This window comes from Paroedura picta, chromosome 16 (genome assembly GCF_049243985.1).
Source record: "Paroedura picta isolate Pp20150507F chromosome 16, Ppicta_v3.0, whole genome shotgun sequence".
In the NCBI taxonomy this organism is placed as follows: domain Eukaryota; kingdom Metazoa; phylum Chordata; class Lepidosauria; order Squamata; family Gekkonidae; genus Paroedura; species Paroedura picta.
The window spans coordinates 13,543,022-13,565,877 of record NC_135384.1 but is presented as its reverse complement, the minus strand read 5'-3'; the positions used below and the strand labels follow the sequence as shown (position 1 = coordinate 13,565,877).

The window sequence follows — 22,856 nt, the reverse complement described above, 5'->3', positions numbered from 1 at the left end:
ATGTCCATGGGAGTTAAGTGTATGCAAGATTGCGACCAATGATTTTATCTGTAAAACAATTGGTTGGCACTTGGCTGAGGTGCTATAAGCAGCTCAGCAGGTCACAAATCTTTGTGGCATAGAGATAAAACCTTTGCTCATCTCTCATGAGTTTTAAAGGAACAAGTTCTATCAATCAAGAAGAGCCAGTCTGAGGCTATAAAAAAGAAAGAGAAGACTTGTGCATTGTCCAATTATAAGCTTTGTAGTTATTTTCCATATAGTATATACTAGCCTGGAGGGACCATAATTATGCCCAAGCACCATTTGATGGATGGCTAAAGAAGGTGTAATCATAAAGGGTGCTTTTTGCTTAGAATCTTTAAAACTCACTGTGAACAGGTGGAAGTCAGAAGTTTAGCAAATATATAAATGAACCGAAAACAGCATGCCCAGAAAGTTCACTGCTACATTGGCCATCTAATTCACACAAGCAGCTTTCCTCTCTTCCTTTCCTCCCCTCGTTTATTTTGATTGCATCAGTCATTTCTACTCACCCAGTTTAAATGATAAGAAAGTCCTTTGAAAATGGCTTCTAAAAGGATTGAATCTAGGTCATTTATATTGTCGCAACCAAAAGCCCTCTTGAGATGCTGTCTCCAAAGAATTCATCAGCTTGGAGGAGGGAGCTTCTAGCAGCTTCCAGGAGTTCTAATGCAATTAGGGCAAATAAAAAAAATATATATCCAGAAAACATTCAGATCTTCTGCTTGTCATTCTCCCTGTAGATTTGTATTGCTAGGCAGTCTTACATCACTCACCAAATGAAACACTTTGTCTAATAAAGGGCATGCATTGTGTGTTGAGTTGAACATACGGCAAGGAACCTGATGCAAAGTATGAGCAATCTAAGGGTGTAGTTCATAATCATTGAAGGATACTTTTGTCCCCTTGAAAAGCCATTGACTTTCAATATCTATGCCAGGTCACCTTCGTTGCCTTACTTCAGGACAGGGGGAATAACAGGGAAGGGAGGAACAGCTTGGGACACCACAAACAAAGGATGCTTTTTGCTTTTTTTAATCTTTAAATTTATATCCCACTCCTCCTGGCATGCTGGCTTGGGGTGGCTTCTGACATTCAAAATCATCACAAACATTGTAAAATGAACAAGATGTAAACTATCTGGAAAAGCTTCGCTTTGTAATATAAAAAGCTACGTTCCAGGTGGGTGGAGAGTCGGTGGGGCCAGTCCGATCTTTGGATCTTGTACCTGCCGTGGACCAGCTCCTGGAATTCTTGGATGAAAATTCAGCACTCGACCCATACCAGTCAGGCTTCCATCCTGAGGTGGAGATGGTGTTGATCACCCTGATGGATGATCTCCGATGCCAGCTGGATCAGGGTGGTTTGACCAGCCTCATGATCTTAGATCTGTCAGCTGCATTTGATGTGGTTGACCACAAGTTGTTGGTCTGGTGCCTTGCTAGGATGAGGATATGCAGAACAGCTGTTCAAAGGCTGCTCTCCTTTCTGCAGAACTGGACACAGAGAGTGAGGGATGAACTATCACACCATTTTTCACTCCCTTGTGGGGTCCCACAGGGGTGGTGCTCTCAGCTACCCTTTTTAATATCCTCACGTGCCCGCTGGCTCAGCTCGTCTGGAGCTTTGGGCTGTGTTGTCATCAATATGCAGATGGCACCCAGTTTTATCTCCTCATTGATGGCTACCTGGACTCCCCCCCCCCCCCGGAACCATTCATCAGATGTTTGAAAAATGTAGCTGGGTGGCCAAGCAGAGTCACCTGAATCTCAACCCCTCCAAGATGGAGGCCCTGTGGCTGCGAAGGAAGAGGGCAGGGCAAGAAGTGTGTTTACCCACTCTGGCCTGGACACAACTTAACATTGCACCTCTGGCCAGAAATTTGGGGTGATCCTGGATGCCTCACCATCTACGTACAGGTCATGAAGGTAGCCCACCAGGCATTTTGTCACCTATGTCAGGTGAGGCTACTAGTGCCCTACCTGTCTTCTGAGCACTTGACTGTGGTGATCCATGTGACAGTCAACTCCAGAATTGACTTCTGTAACTTGTTCTACATAGGCCTGCCCTTGCAGCTGGTGTAAAATGCAGCTGCTAGGGTCCTCACAGGAACACCTTGGAGGTCCCATTTCCAGCCTGTTCTGAGGCAGCACCATCAGTTACCAGTTGTGGCCCAGATGAGATCCAAGGTTTTGGTTTTGACATTTAAGGCCCTTTACGGTCTGGGACTCACATATCTGAGGGACCGCCTGTTGTCCTATGCCTCCTGCAGGGCTTTTCGCTCTGTGGCTACCAACTGGTCCCTGGGAAGCTCACCTAGCCTTGAACAGGCTTTTTCAGTCCTGGCCCCAACCTGGTGGCTTAAGCTCCTGGAAGAGCTGAGGGCCCTGCAGGAGCTGTTTGCATTTTGCAGGGCCTGTGGAGCTCTTCCACCAGGTCTATGGTTGAGATCAGGGCATGGAAAATCAGATGGGTCCCTCTAGGAAAGAGACCATCGCTTTGTCACAGACTGCCAGTATCTGTGGATTCCCCTATGGTTGCACCAAGAGGCAGTTAGTTGTGTGAGGGCAGGAGGATAGGGGTTTTTTTAATCACTGGGATATGTATTTTTAATGAGGTACTATTACTGTTGTATTATATGTGGAGTTTTACTATGTAACCCACTGCAAGATGGCTTACTGATAGTTGTGGGAAATAAATATAATAAAAATAAAAATATCACGACAGCACCGCATCTCAATTAAAGAGGAACACCTCTTGTAGTTTAATGATAAAACAAAAAAAACTGAACCTAAACATATTGAGAGATAATAAATCTCTCTGGGAACATTTCTTCTGGGAGATTGTAGCCAAAGAAAAGGGTTCACTGCCAAAGTCACAAAAGTTTGCTGCAGTACGGACAGAATGAATTAAGCATGTATTGCACTATTAGAAAATGGGGCTTACTGGGAAACCATGTATTCAATAGAATTAGTGAAATACTATGCCTTTTTTTAAACAGATAATTATATTCTATTTCTATTACCCTCCTTTACCTATCTGGAATGTTCTATTTAAATATTTGGAATAGTATCCAGAATTTTGTTTTTATTTGTTTACTCACAACTGTAAAACGGTAAGATTGTTATCCTGTTTATTTATTGAGACAATGGAGTACGGTGATAGTTTGGGAATGTTAAATCACATTGATTTTTTAAAAGATAATTAAGGAAGTTCTTGCATTTTTTAAAATTTGCATGGGGATTTATAGGTATTAAAAGCTTGGGGATTCTCTATGTTTTGTTTCACTTTTCCAGAATTCTAGTGTAATTTGAAGACTGTAGAACAAATACTAGACATAAATGGTGAAATTTCCTACAGCTTTCAGGTAATTCAACTAAATTACATTGTCAGAAGTAACAGAATTCAAGTAGACAAAATCCATATGAAATGGAAACTGCAGTGAAAAGGAGAATCAAACATTGATAAGAAAAGATGTCTAGTGCAGAATTGCTAATGCACAAATTCTATTGAGAAATTTACATTTCATGAGAAATAATTGATATAGGAAAACGGGGGGGGGAAGTACTTGAAAATAAGTTCTATTTGTGTTCCACAAGACAGGGACTTTACAGTAAAAAAGCAAGGAGTTCTTATGTTCTATAGAAGTTTAAATAGCAATAATATGTGATAAAATAAATGTTAGAGTTATATTTCCATTTTTAAATCACTTAGTGTATGGCAGAAGTTTTATGTGCTTCTTGGAATACATATCATTTTAGAACGTAACGAACCTCATTCCTAAGCAGCTGGTTTTCATGAGTGATGTTTTGACAGGTAAACCTAATCATTCGGATGAATGGCAGAAATGACTCCAATGTGAAGGAATTTATCCTCCTGGGATTCCCTGGGTCTCTTAAACTGAAGAGCTTCCTTTTCATGTTCTTCTTCTTTATGTACATACTCACAATCTCTGGAAATGTAGCCATCATAGTTTTGGTGAAGAGCACAATACGTCTGCATACTCCCATGTACTTCTTCCTTTGCAATCTTTCCTTCCTGGAGATATGGTACACCACGTCCTTGGTCCCCAAGACTTTAGTGATCCTTGTGTCTCAGGATCAAACCATCACCTTTATCGGATGCATCACACAAATGTACTTTGTCTTCTCCTTGGGATGCACAGAATATTTTCTGCTTGCTGTCATGGCTTATGACCGCTATTTGGCCATATGTCACCCACTGCATTATAACACCATCATGTCCAGAACTTTGTGTCTCCGAATGGCTTTCAGCTCTTGGGTATGTGGCTTCTTAATAATTTCTTTGCCAGCCTTCCTTATTACCAGGTTGTCTTTCTGTGATTCCAATGTTATTAATCATTTCTTCTGTGATATTGAGCCTTGGGTTGTTCTTTCCTGTACCGACACCTACACTATTGACATTGTTTGGTTCCTTATTGCCTTTACTGTCATCCTGGGCTCTTGTGTCACAACCATGATCTCCTATGTTTATATTATCACCACAATATTAAAGATCTCATCTGTTCAAGGTCGACAGCGAGCTTTTTCGACATGCTCCTCTCATCTTACAGTAGTCCTTATATGGTATGGCTCCACCATTTTTCTTCATGTCATACCTTTCAAGCAGAGCTCCTTGGAACTGAGCAAAATAGTCACTCTCTTGAATACTATTGTCACCCCTTTGTTAAATCCTTTCATTTACACACTTAGGAATACCGAGGTAAAAGAAGCATTCAGGAGTGCATTCCAAACCACAGCTCAGACTTTATTTGACAGAAAACAAAAGGACAACAAGTGAGATTCAGCATATCCATGATATGGAATGCTAAACTTATTCGGGGAATCTATTTGACATACTGACACCTCCATAAATTCCTAACAGATCTCTGGAATGGAGCAATCCATTTTTCTTTCTTTCTTTCTTTCTTTCTTTCTTTCTTTCTTTCTTTCTTTCTTTCTTTCTTTCTTTCTTTCTTTCTTTCTTTCTTTCTTTCTTTCTTTCTTTCTTTCTTTCTAGTTGCAGTTGACTTATGGCTACTCCATGGTGTTTTCAAGGCAAGAAATATTCAGAAGTAGTTTGCTATTGCCTTCTTTTGTATAATGACCTCGGTATTCCAGCCTGACCAGGGCTTACCCTGCTTAGTGTCCAAGATCAGGCTATTCTTGTAAGAGTCAAGAGTACAAGACAACTTGTAAGAGTCAAATTCAAAAAAGAGTCAGTGTCTCCCTTGTTTGTTCCTTCCTGGGTGGGTTTCCTGAAATGAAGTTAAATGGGTGCCAGAATTAAGATCCTGAGATTTTTGTTTGTTTGTTTTAATGGATTTTTGCAAATTGTGCATAGTTAAGCATAATTTATACATGGATGGGAGGGTGCTTCTACACAAGTGTCCCGAAGTACCACAAAAAATAGGAAAAGCTAGCAACCTAAAGGGCAAGCTAGGGCATGCTATTTTCCTTCTTATGAAAATAGAAGAGTACAATTATTAATTATACATTGTAAAAGCAACAACAATTACAAGTTATTTTGGTCAATGTGTACAAAGAAATGGATATGATAAATCTTTTGGGGGCAAGCAAGATGTCTGGCAGCATAGATAAAGTTGTGTATGCCAAAGAGTCTGGAAAGTCCCTTTTGCAGAACTAATGCCCACAAAGTGATTGCCACATGAGTATGTGTGACCCATGATGGGTGTGCATGAGCAACAGGTGATTACCATATGCCTGCTTGCATATACATGCATAACTGTGTGCTTTATTTGATCTATAAAACTTGAGCTTTTGAGGCTTGGATTCTCCTTTATTGCAATAAAGTTCTGTTCACTTCAGGAATCAACCTGTCCTTCATTAGTTATTGGCATACCAGGCAAACAAGCCCATTTTGAAAACAAATTGGCACAGGAATCTCTGACAGATATAAGGCCCATCTTGGACAGTCCAGGAAAGACTGATCTGATCAGATCTCTGAAGCTATGCAGAGTCAGCCTGGAAGGATGACCAGGGTCATGACATGGGGGCAGCCAATGGCCAGCTAACTCTAAACATCTCTTGCTTGACAGCCAAACAGTATTAGGATCTCCTGACTATATTACACAGATGCATACAATAAATAAGGCTGAAAAACCTATATATTGGAAAAACCCATATTGCTACTGGGATACTGTGTGTGTTCATGTAGGTTTTTCCATTATCTTCAGTAATGTCACCCAATCATTCATTTTCATTTAGGAATTAAAAAAAAAAAGATTGAGGTTTCATCTCCATGTGCACCACTATCCTACTTTGAATGAGGCACTATATATGTACGAACAGAGAAACAAGTGTCATTGTTACTCAGAACCTTATACTCAACTATACTCAACACAATGGGGTAATTGCTCTATCCCACTGGTGTCACTGTAACTATAAACATGTTCCATTGACTGTAGAGAGGGAAAGAAAGACAAAAAAGAAGGTAGGAATTAACAAGGAAAATTATGCTGAGATTATGGGCCATTAAGAGCCAGATACCCTGGTAGACCTTTTAACAAATTGGTATAATGAGATGAGAAGAATTATCCCTCGGGGAAAAGTGCTGGGATGAGTGTTCCTTAATGACCATTTATGCACTGGAGGTTTCATGCTGGGCTGCAGGCTGGAGTTTTAGTTGTGGCAGGTTGCCCCACCTCTTTCTGCACCCACATGGGGGAGCATTTGGCCTGGTGCACCTCATCCGCCCCTGATCTATGCTCCTGACAGGGGGGTATGTGCAGTGAAGTTCCCAGTGCATAAACGGTCAATCTGTTGGCATTTTACATTCCCCAAAGGTTTCTGAGGAGTTAGGTATAGTTAGGAACAGTCTGAAGTAATTGAAAAGGCTTTTCTCAAATTGTTCATCTTTTTAATGGAGGGCAGAAGAAGTACATCTATGGAATTTCAGAGTTACCTAGAGGTGGGGTTGTTTATAGTTGCCTTTAGAAAACAAGTGCAAAGAATGACAAAGATTTCCTTTTCCAGAAGGATTCCTCATGACTTAAATATACAGGTAAACAAATTTGTCTTCATGTTCTATATACATTTTAAAACAGAAAGTGGGTTCCACTCAAAGTTACGAAGAATGTGTTTTACAATGCCATCCTAAACATCACATTGTTTTACTCCCATCCATTGAAGTCCATGAGCCTAGAATCACACAATAAATGTGTTGAAACCAGCCAGAATAGAAAAGTATACCTTTGATTGTATAAAGGTGTGTGTGTGTGTGTGTGTGTGTAGGGGGGGAGGATTACAGGCTATTTTATAAAGATACATAATGGCACTGCAGTGTCACTAAGTATATTGGGTTATTTCACCAACTGTCCAGTGCTATGCAATGTTATTAGTCTACACTCACTGGAATCAATGGAATATTTCTGCATAGGATTGCATTGCTAACCCACTATAGATCTGAGGCTGCCAACTTTGACATTCGGGTGAGCCTAAATTTTATTTATTATTATTGGATTTCTTCCCCACTGCTACCAGCAAAGCTGTCTTGCAGCAGGTTGCATAAGATACAACGCCACAAACATAATTCAAAATTAAAATCTCATCCAAATGGAGCTCTTCCAGAGCTAGGTTCCCTCTGCCACAGTAAGATTGCTCACTTTTTGGAAGCGAGTTGTTGGATTCATCCCCCCAATATGAGACTTATTTTTTTTAATACACTACATTTGACATATCCCTTTACCTTTTCTCATCACTATGTGTTTACATTTATATCAACAAGTTAATGAATGTTTACAGTGACAACATGCTCAGCCTTCTATTTGGATTTGTTCACCAAGTTCTCATCTTTTCTTAACAGAGAAAGTAACAAAGGGCATGCAAGAAAATGAAAAACACAACCTCACATTTAGAATTTATCATTATGGGTTTTCCCGAGCTCCCACAGCATCAGCTGTTATTGTTTGCACTGTTCTTCACCATTTACCTTTTAACTCTTCTGGAAAATGTCCTCCTCATAGTGACAATTTGGTTGAACAGTCACCTTCGCACTCCTATGTATTTCTTCCTAGGAAATCTCTCACTTTTAGAAATATTTTATGTCTCAGTAACCATGCCCAAGTTGTTTTCCAATCTGTTATTGAGTGAGAAGGTCATCACTTTGGGGGGCTGCCTTGCTCAGCTATATTTTTTCCTATCCTTGGCTTCTTCTGAATGTTTCCTCTTGGCAACAATGGCTTATGACCGCTATTTGGCCATTTGCTGTCCATTACATTACACATCCATAATGAACCACACAACCTGCATGGTTTTGAGTTTGGCTTCCTGGCTAGGTGGCTTCCTAGCTTCCTTTCCATCTGTGGTAATGATCTCCCATTTGCAGTTTTGCAATAAAAATATCATCAGACACTTCTTCTGTGACCTCTCTCCTTTGCTGAGACTGTCATGCACAGACACTTCACTAATTGAACTCCTGGATTTTGTGGCGGCGCTAGCAGTACTGATGACTTCACTGCTAGTAACTGGGACATCATACATATCCATATTTTGTACAGTTGCAAAAATCCCTTCTGCCAAAGGGAAACATAAAGCTTTTTCTACCTGTGTCTCACATTTGACAGTTGTTTCTATGTTCTATGCTACAACCATATTCATGTATGCTCGGCCAAAGGCCATTGGAACCTTTGATCTCAACAAGATGTTGTCCATCCTCTACACTGTGGTCACTCCATTTCTTAACCCAGTGATCTACAGTCTTCGCAACAGGGAAGTGAGAGAGACCATAACCAGAGCCATACATAGAAGAGCTGTTGCTTCAAGGTGCATTCATAAAAGTTAAAGCTACCAGAGACAGATTGTAGTAAAACAAGACTAGGTTCACATCACTATTTTTCCTCTTATAACACGATGATTTTTGCTGTGACATATCCATGAAAAGCATACAAGAAGTGGGTACAAGCATGTTCTTCAGGGACCAAACAATTTGTGTTAGGAATCATGGAACCTGCATGGGTACAACTATGTGATGGTAATATGGAGATAAAAAAATATAAAAAGCTGTCCCAATACAATCTCATGTAGTGCTCTTAATGGTTTAAGCAAAATTTAATATTGTAGCTTGTTAAAAAGAAAATCTGTTTACTACATTTATTCGTGTTCATTTATTTGTTGAAACAGTTGTTCTTTAAATTGTGGCACAGAGTGGTAAGGCAGCTGTCATGCAGTCTGAAAGCTCTGCCCATGAGGCTGGGAGTTCGATCCCAGCAGCCGGCTCAAGGTTGACTCAGTCTTCCATCCTTCTGAGGTCGGTAAAATGAGTACCCAGCTTACTGGGGGGTAAACGGTAATGACTGGGGAAGGCACTGGCAAACCACCCCGTATTGAGTCTGCCATGAAAACGCTAGAGGGCATCCCACCAAGGGTCAGACATGACCCGGTGCTTGCACAGGGGATACCTTTATACAGTAGTTACTGCAATGAAACACTAGATTATTTTCCAGACACACCATCAAAAACGGGGGGGTGGCTTATATTGACATACAAGCTATATTGGTTTTGGGGTTTTTTTTGTTCTTTTTGTTTTTAAGGCAGGAGAGGTGATTAGAAATTGATTTCCATGTTCAATTAGTTGTAGTAGGAAATGAAGTGTTGGGCATGTGTTAACCCTTTTAACCCTAATGGGTAGACACAACCACTCAAATAATGGATCGATTTAGGGACATTTTGGAATGTTTCTCAGAATGCTTCTCAGAATTGCTTTCCTCATTGGAAGGTGCCATGAAGGTCTTCCACACATAGCTGAAGCAGGTCTTCTCTGGATTCCAAGCACTTTGTCCAACATTTCTTTCATGTATTCATTTGTCATTATATTTTTACATAATACACAACAAGGAGATTTAGAAAAAGTAGATTTTTATATTTTCTTTGTGTATAGGTTCTTTTCAAGCATGGTATGTTAAACATAAAGATAAGATAGGTAAACAGCCGTTGTGCACTAGTCATATTTGATAAATTTTGAGGTTAACACAGGGATTGAGAACACAGCAGGGTGTTGAGGGAAACCATTTTTAAAAAGTATATCTTGTTGTACAGGGAAATGGGAATTTCCTATTGTCTCCAATGAAATTTCATACATTAGGACATTCTGAGTTCTTTTTCACATATATGTACACTCATTTGATCTTGTTCCCATTTTTCAAAAAAGAAGGATCATGTATGTTATAAATAAACGTAGTCCATATCAAATATGAGATTGCAAAATTTGATAGTTGCACACATAGTTCTGCATCACCACGATGCCAACTGAAGGTCTAAGAAGGTTAAGTGTACAAACCACCCAAATACATGGTAGAAAGGTCAAACCATAGGACTTTTTCTTTTCTGCATTAGAAATTCCCTTGTGTTCTTGTTGGGTTGCAGAATAATGATATAACATTTAGGGAAAAAAATGAAGCTCAGTAAGCCAATACTAGATGCTAAAATAGAGAAGATCTCTACAGCCACCATATATTTCCCTTTGGTGCTTAGATAGGTGGGAACAAAAGATATCCAAACGCTGCAAAACACCAACATACTGAAAGTGATGAACTTGGCTTCATTGAAACTATCAGGCAGCCTCCTGGCTAGGAATGCCACAATGAAACTGATGAGTGAAAGAATGCCCATATAACCCAAGACAGTGTAAAACAGGAGGACGGAGCCTTCATTACATTGCACTATGATCTGTTCACTTTGTGAATGCATGTCAAGCTCCGGGAATGGGGGAGAGGTTCCCAACCATACAGTGCATACAGAAAGCTGTACGAGTGAGCAGGAGATGATCACGGATTTTGCCAGGTGTTTCCCTACCCCTTTTCTCATTCTGTTTTCTGGCTTTGTGGCCATGAAAGCCAGAATCACAGTAATGGTTTTTGCCAAGATGCAAGAAACTGAAACAGAAAAGATAGTGCCAAAAGCACTTTGTCGGAGAAGGCATGTCACTTTCCCAGGATAGCCAATAAAGAGCAGAGAGCTGAGGAAGCACAATAAGAGAGAAATGAGAAGTATGTAAGTGAGATCCCGGTTGTTGGCTTTCACTATTGGTGTGTTGTGGTGCTTCACAAAGACCCACAACACACAAGCTGTGATCAAAGCAAAAGCAACAGCTAATGCAACCAAAACCATTGCTAGAGGATCCTGATAGGACAAGAAGCTCATCGACTTTGGAAGACATTTATTCCGATCCTCGTTGGGATATCGATCATTTGTGCACTGGACACATTTCTCTGCATCTGAAAACAAAAAGCAAAAATAAAATGGCAACAACCATTTGATTAATTCAAAGTGTACTAATGCACTGCTCCCATTTCTGGGTGCTAATTCATGTACTTGGCATGCTGGTTTACATGCCTGAACAATGATATCAAATAGTGTTTTGAATAAATGAACTACAAGTATGTCATGTCATGGAATAAAATTGTATATCCTCTCCCACGAACAAAATTCAATCAGTTTGTACATTTAGTTGGTCCACTATAATCCATGGTAGAGACCTCAGCCAATATACACTAATATGCAGACCAACATATTGGCCATTCATGGATGAGGTATGCAGATCACAAACAGCCCAACCCATATGAAGAGAGTTCTTAGCATATGAAGAAGGATAAGAAATCTTGTCAAGAGATTAACATATATATATATATTAACATGTAATTCTGGCTTGTACAGAGTCCGACTCCTTGTCAGAATAGCTCGTTGTCTACTATGACAGCATCTCAGATTAAGAACTGACTTTCCCAAATACCTACAGCTCTCTGATATCCTTTGGACTAGAGATAACAGAAAGTAAACCTTGATCCATCTGCCATGCAAGCATCTCCTAAGAAACTTCTTGCAGTGACCAAGGATATACTAGCCAAAATACAGTGAAAGTATTTGGAAGATCACAAGCAGAGGGATATCCCAAGTGGTGGTCAAGATTCTGAAGCATTCATTCAAACAATTAAAGGAGGCCACTGGACAACCTCTTTTCACCTGTGCATGATTCATGGGATCAGAGCATGATATGCTTCCCGTATTCCAAGTGGCTTTGTACTTTTATTCTCAGAAGAAATCTGCATGGATTTATGACCCTCTTTGATGTCTGATAATGTACAGAGGATGTAAATGATATATGTTTCTCTGTTGCCTAACCCCATGTGGGAGACCATAGGCAAAACTCTTAGGCTTATGTACACTGTGTCATTACTAAGGGCACCTATGAGTGTTTATGATTGATATAAAACAATAAAATTATGATCCTTATTTTAAAACATTACCCATTTTATCAGAAATGGTCCCTTTGGGACAAGGAATGAAGTCGTAGCAGCAAACCGGCTGTTCCTTTTGTTGCATTTTGCTGTATCCAGGATGACATCTTTCTGTGCACAAAGAATGTGGAACGGTCTAAAAAGGAAAAGAAGACAAAGCCTACTTTGAATGTTAGCAACATTGGATAAGAGCCTCTTGTGGCACAGAGTGGTAAGGCAGCGGTCATGCAGTCTGAAAGCTCTGCCCATGAGGCTGGGAGTTCGATCCCAGCAGTCGGCGCAAGGTTGACTCAGCCTTCCATCCTTCCGAGGTCGGTAAAATGAGTACCCAGCTTGCTGGGGGGGAGGTAAATGGTAATGACTGGGGAAGGCACTGGCAATCCACCCCGTATTGAGTCAGACATGACCCGGTGCTTGCACAGGGGATACTTTTACCTTTACCTTTAGCATTGGATAATAACATGTTTAAAGGAAATTATTTTAGTTTATCTCTGCTCACTTTCTCCGTAAAATTCAATAATCCTATTCTTTGACTCTTTTTCAGAAATTTGGAGCCAGTTCTAATTTTGATCAAAAAGAAATTTAAAGAGATGAGGAGCACGAAGGTAGGTTCTGCAAAAAAATCAGAAATTCACTTTGGAGATGCTCAGAGGCAGGGTCTTTCCAGACATTCCTGTCCTCCTGATAAAGTACTACCCTGTTTTTTTTTTAATGTGAAACAACTGCAAGGCTAAGGTGAATCAGTGACTATATTTTTATTTGTTTGATTGTTTGTTTGTTTGTTCGTTTATTTACCACCGCTAAAAACCCGCAGCGGTTCACAGAATAAAATGTTAAAAAACAGTAAAAACCCATCTTTACAAAAATAACCAGCGGTGACAACCTCTGATCGATCGGTCCCCTCCCACCTTGTTCAGTAGGAGGCCAAGTCTTCTTCCACTAAGGAGCGGGTGCAGGTCTACCAAACCATGGGAAGCGGTCCTAGTTGGAATGCCGGGTTTCTGCCCTGGCCTCATCCATGTGCCTGGTGGAAGAGTTCCGTCTTGCAGGCCCTCAGGATGTTCACCAATTTGCTCTTTTTAAATTGTACAAACTGACCTATTTCTGTCATCACTAACCAGCCCAAGGAGCAACAAGAGACAGGCAAAAATAGTCCACCATTCAACCAATCGTAGACAATCCAAAAATTCTGGCTTGGCTCTCAAAGAGCTTGGCTCTCCAATCCTATGTTATCTCATGGGATTATAAATGAGTCAACCAGACATGGTAAATTGCTGCCTGATAGAGATTAAAAGGCTTCCCAACATTGTTCTCCATTGGCTAGGCAATTCAGCCCTATCGATGATGTCCTAGGTCTCTTTCACTGTATGAAAGGACTGACACAACACTTGTTATGGTCTTAACAATCATAAATACATTGGTTAAATTGTGAGTTAGTGCATCTAATTCCAGCTGATTCCAGAAGAAATTCCTTAGTTTTTTTTTTCATTCCCATGGAATACACTGATTCTCTACATCACACATAATATGGACCCTTCATGGCACTCTTATTAGCAACAGCATATATGTGGAGCTAGGTCTATCATAAAGTACCTAGAGGGACCTCATCAAGTTTAATATAGAATTCTGTCTTCATGGACTCATTCATACATGCAGGATTGTTACTACTTGGTTACAGCATCAAGTGGTGACTTCTATGCATAAAACACAATTTCTCCCACCTTTATTATTTGCTGAGAATTAAATTTTGGGTAATCAAGTGATCAACCTGAGAATTCATGTGTGCATGAGAAATAGCTTTGGTATTATAGCATTCTGTATTAGTATGAATAGTATTGGCATTTTCCCTATGAGAATTAGTGCACTAGAGAATCATAGAGTTGGAAGGTACCTCCAGGGTCATCTTGTCCAACTCCCTGCACAATGAAGGAAACTCAAAATTATCAGCCCACCCACATTGATCACAGTTCCCTGACCCCAACAATGCCAAAATCCAGAATCCTTGGCCAGTCTGGCCTGGAAGAAATTTGCCTCCTGATCCCAAAGTGGTGAACGACATTTCTCTGGGCAGGTAAGAAAGGGCCACAAGAGCCAAACACCAACATAATCCCTTCTCCCCACCCACTTACAATCTGACTAAATTGACAGAACTGATATTTCCCAGAAAAAAAAAGATACATTCCTATGTGGTCCCATCAATCTGAGAATCCCACCTGATTAAATATAGCATTCCATACAATAGCATCCTCATCAATACTGTAATTATGATGATCGCCAGGAGCAGCAAAGTCCATTCTTCCTACTTTCACTTGGTTGAAAGACATATTTGGGGACAATATCCAGTTTAGAATATCATATTGAGTTGTTGATTGATTTTTCCTTTTAGGAAGTACTTTCTCCAAAAACGGATGGAGCTAAAATATAAGGGATAATACTACTTTCTAAGTGTGGCATGATGATAAGGTTCTTTCTTTGAGAAGTATAACTTTTTCTATGACACGACAACCAACAATTTTTCCCCATATTATATAATAAATTATACATAGCCATTATTTGATGGACTGTATGGTAGGGCTTGGATCCCATGGATATTTTTCATGTACACTTGACAGTCTCTTCTACAAAGTACACTTCCTCTTGTTCAACAGCTTCTATCTGCATAAGGTCAGTGGTTTTCAGGAAGTTCTTCTGCAAACAGAAGTGGTAGCACAAGAGGATATGTACTCGACAGCAGAGGCTATTTAACACAAATTGTTTATAGGATCCAAGCTGTTGTTATTCTCTGAAGTTAGCTTCTCTTAGCTTTTGTGCTGGTGAAAGAAGGAGGGATCCTAACACACTGATGCCATACTGTAGCTTCAGAAAACAGAAAGCTATGATGCATATAACACCTGCTTGTTAGATAATATCAGGGATGTCCAAATTGTTGCTCTTCAAGTGTCCATGGATTCTATTTACCATGAGCCCCTGCCAGCACCATATTGGCAGGGGCTCATGGTGATTGTAGTTCATTGACATCTGAAAAGCCAGTTTGGCCACCTGTGGACTATGCCATTGTGGGCCATGACTCCAACACACAATCAGTTTTGGCATGAGTGCTCAAATCAGTTAAAAATTATTGGATAACTAGTGCCATCCTGTTACTTAGATACAGAAATACACAGCCCCTGTGGTTTTCATGTTGTCTATTGAAATGGGAAGGATGCAGCAACTGGGGAGGGGAGGAAGAACAACTCATAAGTTGAAGTTTAACTTGATAAGCTGCCTAGGCCAATTAATCAGAGGTCCACACACTTTTAAAAAAGAAAAGCAGTTTGGAGTAAATTTGAGACAGTGAAGTAGCGTGAAGATGTTTAAACTTTTCCTTGCCCACGCATTCTCTGGCCAAATCAAACTCCTCACACTATGTTTCTTCCCAAGGGTTGGATTCCCCTAACTTTCTTCACAGCCATGGCCAACTCCCCTCCTTTCTACAGACCTTCCTTCTCCTGTGTAAGAATGTCAGAAGGACACTACCTGTGCTACTAGGAGAATCATACCAGCTGCCCATACTTCCACTGAAAAAAATTACCTGCCATGGCTGCATATTCCAAGGTTCCAGGTGACTTCTGAGTAGTTTCAAATGACTTGTGTGTCTCAAGGTGTACATAGAATGGAACGCTTGTGCAATGGTATAAACGGCCATGTAGATGTTATAGCTTTGAGTAGACATGCTTGTTTCAAATACTGACCCAGGCAGGGTATCCAGCTTCTCTTCACCAGTGCAATATGTTTGCCTCCTTTGTGTTGCAGAGCCAGCCCTTCCAAACACACAGGCAAATGCTTCCTTCCAGAAATCTCGTATGAAAATATCAGCAAAGGTATGACGAGGGCTCAAGGTACGGAGAAAACCCCTGAATCCCAGAACTTCATTGGTCTGGGTTGCAAAGGAGAGGGTCGCATTGAAGCTCACAAGATCCAAAATATTCCGAGATTTTATCGAGGTGATGTCACAGTCAGTTGAGGCAATCCAAACTTTTCCTATGGGCGTCATTGACCATCGTACGTATGAAGCGATTAGCAATCTAAACCCAAACAAGGAATGGGAGTCTCCAGAAAGGACTATCACCTTTGCTTTCCCCTTTGTGAGAGTTTCACTCATTGATTCAATGAGTTTTGTCAGAGCCAAACCTTTGAAATCCATGTTTATGAGTGGAATTGCCTCTGTGAATTCAACACAAATGCTGCTGTGAACAAGCACCGGCACCAAGGTCTGCACAAACCTATGCCCACTGTCATGATCTGGAACAATGAGTCCAACCCACGTCCACATAAAATGCAAGAGTAACTGTGCTATCGCTGCATATTGAAACACATTGTCTGGTGCTGTCAGGTAAAGTGAAGGAAACCTTTGTTTATCTTGGAGCAAGGGATCAAATGAGCCATAAACCAGCTAAAACAAGAAAGACATAAAGATCTGAGGAGGGAAAAATCATGGATGAATAATTTGCAGTTAAAGCAATTACTTGGAGACACATCCTAGCAACTTTATGAAAGAAACTATCTCTAAACCTGAAAACGGTGGGAATGGTTTCGAAATGAACTACCACCAAATGGACAGGAACATGTACAGTGGAATTTCTAAAAGGCAGAAAGGCCATGTGGGACAGACATTAAACAGTGCGATGCTAATGTTAGTCTTTGAGTACTTGATACATTGGGGAAAGTTCATAATAAATTATTTGAAATGTGCTTCATTTGGGGTTCAAAAGGGGAGACTGTGGATACAAAATTTCTGAGACCCACATAATTCTAGCATTCTGACTGATCTGGGAAATGTACTCATTTCATCCTTTTTCATACTTTCTCCTCCAAGGAGCACAGGAGTAGCCCATGTAGTTCTTGATTTCTCCATTCAGTCCTCAAAGCAATTCTGTGCAGTTCATCCACTTTAGAGGGGTTGTCTTATCGGTGTCACACCTAAATATGTGTCTCTGGGGTCCTAGTTCAACAATATGATCTCTGCACTTCCTTGGCCTTGTTCAGATTGAGCATTCTATTTGTCTTTTCTTCTTAATGGAAGGGATCTGGAAGAATCTTGGGAGGGTTCTTGGTAGCCAGGAGTGGGCTAATTAAATTGGATACACTGGGAAGATAAAGGAAGCCTTACCTGTGGGATTTTGTAGCTGAGTAAGACATTTGAAATTTGAACAGATGTTTTGGTATCTATTCCTCCTATAACAGCCAACAGGTTGTCCTTCTGGTCACAATTGTAATTTGGAAGCATTCGGTCCACAGACGAGGGAACAGCCAGAGTTGTCTTATAGGTCTTCCTTGAATCAAAAGTATTCTCATATATATAGAATCCCAGGGATATGTTGGGTAACAGCAGAGGGTCTTCATTGATCTTATTAATAGCAAAAACTAGCGACTGGACATGCTGGTAGTTCTTGGTCTGCATTCTGCAATGAAATTCCATTATATCCTTATTTCTTCTACTCACTACCCAAAATATAGCTTGTGCCATACAGTACCTTTCTGTTTTTAAGCATGGATTCAACCAGATTTTTGAGGGGGGATTTCAATCTTGCCCATTCCCATTTCATATTACAACTCCTGTCTCACCTGGCTATTTTTCATGCATTTCATACAGTCGACAGCACAGCATTTTTGGTGGCCAAAGGGAATCCATCCTCATTCACCAGCAAAATAGCTGATTGGATCCAATTCCTTATGATTGGTTAAACAAAGGAATTTAGCTACAACAGTAGTGATATTTTAACACAATCCAATTAAATACGAATGATCTGACTCATCAAGGGCCAGCTTGGTATAATGGGAGTCTGTTGTGGGGAAATGAAGGGTAGATGACTGTAGGCTGCCTTGAGACTTCTTAGGGTAGAGAGTGGTACAAAACCCCAGCTCATCTCTCTCTTTTTTAATGACCTTCCAGGGGAGAAAAAAGAACCAGACCCACTTACATGCCAGAATTCATTCGCATAGGCTTTGGAGGCTTCTTGTAGGTCTCCATGGAGGGCGTAGAGCTGAACTGTGATAGAATGCCTCCAATGATATAATCACCTGGTTTGTAATATACATCAAGTCCAGAAAAGGACTTTTTGAGTATACACATGGTCAATGACTTCCTACAGTCAACACAAGGAAACTGCAGAAGCACCAGAAGCAGAAAAAAAGACATGTTGAGGCATAAAACCTGTTTTGTATTTACTATTGGCTCAAGCAGAAATTCTGCATTCTCAGCAGCATGCTAATCATTGTACAGGTATTTAAATATTCAGGTAGAGTACATGTTTGGCATGGACAATTTTTAGGTTCTTTCCCTGGCATTTCCAGTTCAATGGCCTCAGGTACCAAACCTGGGAGGAAGAGTCCTTTAACTTTGCAAGCTCAGAGAATAACTCCTAGCTGGAATACAGAATAGTGGATTAGTGCAATCAATGCTATGGCTGATTGTAAAAGGTATATATAAGTAAGTAATATTTAAAGCCTGGGCAATACCAGTATTGCTTACTGAGCAATCCAAAGTGCTTCCTCATTTGCAAATGCCATATTGGAAGGCCAGGGTTAATTACCATGATTTAAAAAAAATTATAGGACTTCGGAACATTCATAGTTAGAGAAAATATGTGTGTGCATCTTTTTGCAGTTGCTCTCTAGAGCGGGCAAGAAAAGCTAACACTGGTCCTCAGAGAGTGAACATCATCAAAAGAAAAAGCACCTGCTAACATCCTCTGTCGGTCATATGTTGCTAGAGGATGTTAGCAGGTCATATGTTGTTGGGTTTTTTATTCATGCGATGAGTTGAATGTACAACACCAACAGTGCCAGCCAAAGCCCAGTTACACTCCCCTTATTCCACTGACTTTAATGGGTTTTGAAGAACATAACACCACTTGGGATGACACTGCAAAGATACTATGAGACATTTAGCTGCCTTTGGGGGCCCCAAGCTTGATGGTGCAATTTAGCTTGATATTGTCTGATCTCAGAACCTAACAGAGCCAGCCCTGATTAATACACAGATAGGAGATCACCAAGTGATTCCAGGGTGACAACCCAGAGACAGAGAATTGCAATCAACCAGTGTTCTGGTCTTGCATTACCATTGGTCAGCTACAACTTGACATAACCTACAAGATCATAAAATAAAGAACCCTGGAAACAAAATGTCAATATCAGTAATTGGGCTAAATGTGACGGGATTGCCTGGATTAAGGCCTTTTGTTGAAACATGGGAACTGAAAGATTTAGGACACTGCATCCAAAGTGTTACCAATGAACATTAGTGGAACTTTTGTCCCAACTTGACTCATTTAAGTGCCCCTTATTTAGATTCCTTAATCTCAATTACATTGGACTGGATCCTACAATTACCTTCTGTTGTCTTCCGTTGATAGACTCTTTACTAGAATATAATCTGATTAATGTATTTTTTGATGGCAAACATTTTTGAAAAGATCTGGAAATTCAGTAACAGGGTATCACATGCCTGCATTTAGAGCTCAATAGAATTAGTAAGAGATATTAGATATATACCACAAACAGGAATTATTTTATTAGTTGTTACCTAAGACAAGTATACCTTCCATCAGACCGTCCCCTCACCAACCTGAATGCCAGTGTTTCAAATGTGATCCAATGAATCCCCCCCCCCCATGAGACACTGTAGAAATCCTTTCTGAGCTATGAATATCTGGTGTCATTCATAAAATGGCTGTTAGAAAATTAAAAGCACCTTAATAGTCAGGATGGTGGAAATATATTTTGGGAGGGGAAAAAAAAACTGGGAGGCTTCTCATAGCTGGAGTATCAACAAAAATAAGCTCCACCCATTTCATAGCTGAGAGCTCCACTGATAATGCAAGCCAAAAGGATAGAATAGAATTCTTGAAAATAAGCTAAGATGAAAAGGCAGTAGTTCAGATAGTAGCTCAGATAGGTGGAGTGTGAGGGTGAGTGGGTGGGGGGGGCGTAGGGGATCACTGTGTGGCAGAGAGGGGTGGGACCGGCAGCCCCCCTGGCCAGTTCCCTGGCCACCTCGGGGCTTCTTCCGGGCTCAGGGACAGATCTGCTGTGTCTGTGACATGGCTGTTCCTGGGCCCGGGAGAAAGCTCCTGCCCACCTGGCTGCGATCCTGGGGCTTCTGCCATCACAGACATGGTGAGGTTCTTCCTGGGGCCGGCAGAAGGCCGCCGCCCACCTGGACTCCCGCCCGGCTGCCACCCCAGGGCTTCTGCCAGACCCAGGAGCTCTTCTTGGGCCAGCAGAATGTCCCCGCCTGCTCGGACTCCCGCCTGGCTGCCACCCCGGGCTTCTGCTGGACCCAGGAGCTCTTCCTGGGGCCGGCAGAAGGTCCCCACCCGCCTGGACTCCCACACAGCTGCCACCCCGGGGATTCTGCTGGGCCCAGGAGCACCCTCGCCACATCGCAGACATGTCGAGGGTCTCTCTGGGCCTGGCAGAAGGCCCCTCTCCGGCCGGCTCCCACCTAACTTCGGAGCTGTGGGCTTACCTTCCCTCTTGGTGGCTAGAGGTGGCTTACCTTCCCTTTTGGTGGGGGTAGGCAGGTTGAGAGGCACTTGGTCTGTCCTGGGGCAAGGGGCTGTGCACGGCTGCTGATTGGCCCCTTAGCCCCAGACTGACAAGTGGAGGGCTCAATTGGGAGACACAAAGCACCTCCAGATTGGGCCCTCCGCTTGTCAGTCTGGGGCCAGGGGCCAATCGTTGCCCCCCCCATCCCGGACAGCTCCCACCCCACCACCCCTTACTGTTTTATTTATACTGCTCAGCGGAGCGGTTACAGATGATTCCATGATTCTAGATATACATTAGATTACATTAGATATTGGTGAGGGCCTTGGGTAAGGCCTTGTATCAGAATAGTATCAAAGGGCAGGAGAAACCTTCAGTCTGGTGTCTTCACCTGTTGCATGCACTCGAAAGCTCACGCCTTGAATAAATCTTTGTTGGTCTTAAAGGTGCTACTGGACTCTGATTTTGTTGGGCTACTTCAGACCAACACAGCTACTCACATATATTCCCTATGGACTGAGAAATGGTCATGAAGGATTAGTACATTGTTCCTTTGACTGCCATCTCTGGCCTAGGAAATTCCTGGAGATTTGGGGATGGCAGCTCTGGAAGAGGGGTTTGTGGGAAGAATTTCATATAGAATCTATAATACACGCCAGAGAGTTTGCTCTCTAAAGAGGAAGAATTGGTTTTTATATCCGGCTTTTCACTTCCTAAAGGGGTTTCAAAGTGGCTTAACATTGCCTTCCCTTCCTCTCCCTACAACAGACACCCTGTGACATGACTGCTCTGTTAGAAGAGCTCTGTCTCCCAGCTGTTTGCATGTGGAGGAATAGGGAATCAAGTGTCATTTTCTTCAATGTAACTTTTGTCTGGAGTTAATCTGCAATTCTGGGAGAATGCCAGGCCCCACCTGGAGGTTGGCAACCTCCCTAGGCAAGCAGGCATGCTCCTATAAAGAGAGATCAGCTAGACAGATGGAATACATCTTCCCTGTTCAACCATATTTTGTACAAGGGAGTAATTGCAGCGGCACACAGTTGCCTGAACATAAAAGATACCTAGAATCCAAATCAGTACAGGCTGCTTCATTCTCACTTCATCCTCACTTGCTGTAACGCCATTCTAAAAAGGGAAACTTTTGTTGCAATTAGTCCCACAGAGAGGATTGCCTAGAAGTCACAAGATGAAACTCTCTCCAGATTATTATTATTGTCCTGAACATTCCTTGTTATCTAATGGCCCCTCCGGGAATTGGTAATGATGAGGTCCATGGAAACCAATTCCGCGGCTTCCCTGAAGACCAAAAAGGCACAGAGATTTTGATTAGCCTCTCCGGGAATACAAGCCGGCACCTGAAATGAAGTTTCTGTAACTCTAATAGGGCCCCCAGGGAGCTGTGAGCAAAGAAACTTTTCCAACGTGAAATAGAGCTCTGAGCGGGGATCCTATTTCATGGAGTTAACAAATAAAACTGGTCATACTGGTTAATGTTAGACCAAAGAAGGAAACTGAGATTTTTATGTCATCTACCCATTGCATTTATGTTTGTCTTGGTGGGTGGGTGTGTAACGGCATTGGCTGTTGGCTTTTGTGCAATGATAGTTCCATTCACCCGTCAAGCTGGCCTCTGAGCAGTTAAAGGAATGGCAAATTACAGGCTGCAGTGCTTGTATCCTCCCTGCTTCTCCCTCCCCACTCCTTTTGGTATGGCTGTCATCATCTTCTTCTTTGCCTATTACTACAGTGCTAAAAACCCAGTACAATAGTCTCTGTCTATGGAGGTGCAGGTCACAAGAGGAGCATTTTTAGCATTCTTGGGTCTTCACCAAGCCAAACTACTAGTACCCTACTTGTCCCCAGATCACCTAGCCACAGTCTTCTGTGCAATAGTCACCTCGAGGCAAGACTTCTGTAACGTGCTCTATGCAGCTGCCAAGGGCAGCCTTTGATACTTTATAGAAAGAAAATTAATGCACACATAACAATTTCTTTTATATCTACAAACTCTTAGCAACCTTGGGAGGGGGGGAACCCTGACTTACTG

General features: G+C 41.5%; 3 protein-coding genes across 3 annotated transcripts; 2 read left to right on the top strand and 1 right to left on the bottom strand.

Moving 5' to 3' along the window:
* Nucleotides 1-3,858: 3,858 nt before the first annotated feature.
* LOC143825358 (olfactory receptor 6F1-like) lies at nt 3,859-4,824 on the top strand. The gene has a single exon (XM_077313384.1). It carries the CDS (start codon nt 3,859-3,861, stop codon nt 4,822-4,824), a length of 966 nt encoding a protein of 321 aa, XP_077169499.1.
* Nucleotides 4,825-7,875: 3,051 nt separating this feature from the next.
* LOC143825357 (olfactory receptor 6P1-like) lies at nt 7,876-8,826 on the top strand. Its single transcript, XM_077313383.1, has one exon. The coding sequence runs from the start codon at nt 7,876-7,878 to the stop codon at nt 8,824-8,826; it is 951 nt and encodes a 316-aa protein (XP_077169498.1).
* A 1,517-nt stretch (nt 8,827-10,343) lies between these two features.
* On the bottom strand, nt 10,344-21,933 carry LOC143825356 (vomeronasal type-2 receptor 26-like). The gene is made up of 8 exons (XM_077313382.1): nt 21,908-21,933; nt 19,652-19,736; nt 18,238-18,422; nt 17,427-17,718; nt 15,849-16,709; nt 14,491-14,691; nt 12,287-12,413; nt 10,344-11,257 (listed from the first exon to the last, which is right to left on the bottom strand). Exons 1-8 carry the CDS (start codon nt 21,931-21,933, stop codon nt 10,344-10,346), a joined length of 2,691 nt encoding a protein of 896 aa, XP_077169497.1.
* Nucleotides 21,934-22,856: the final 923 nt, after the last annotated feature.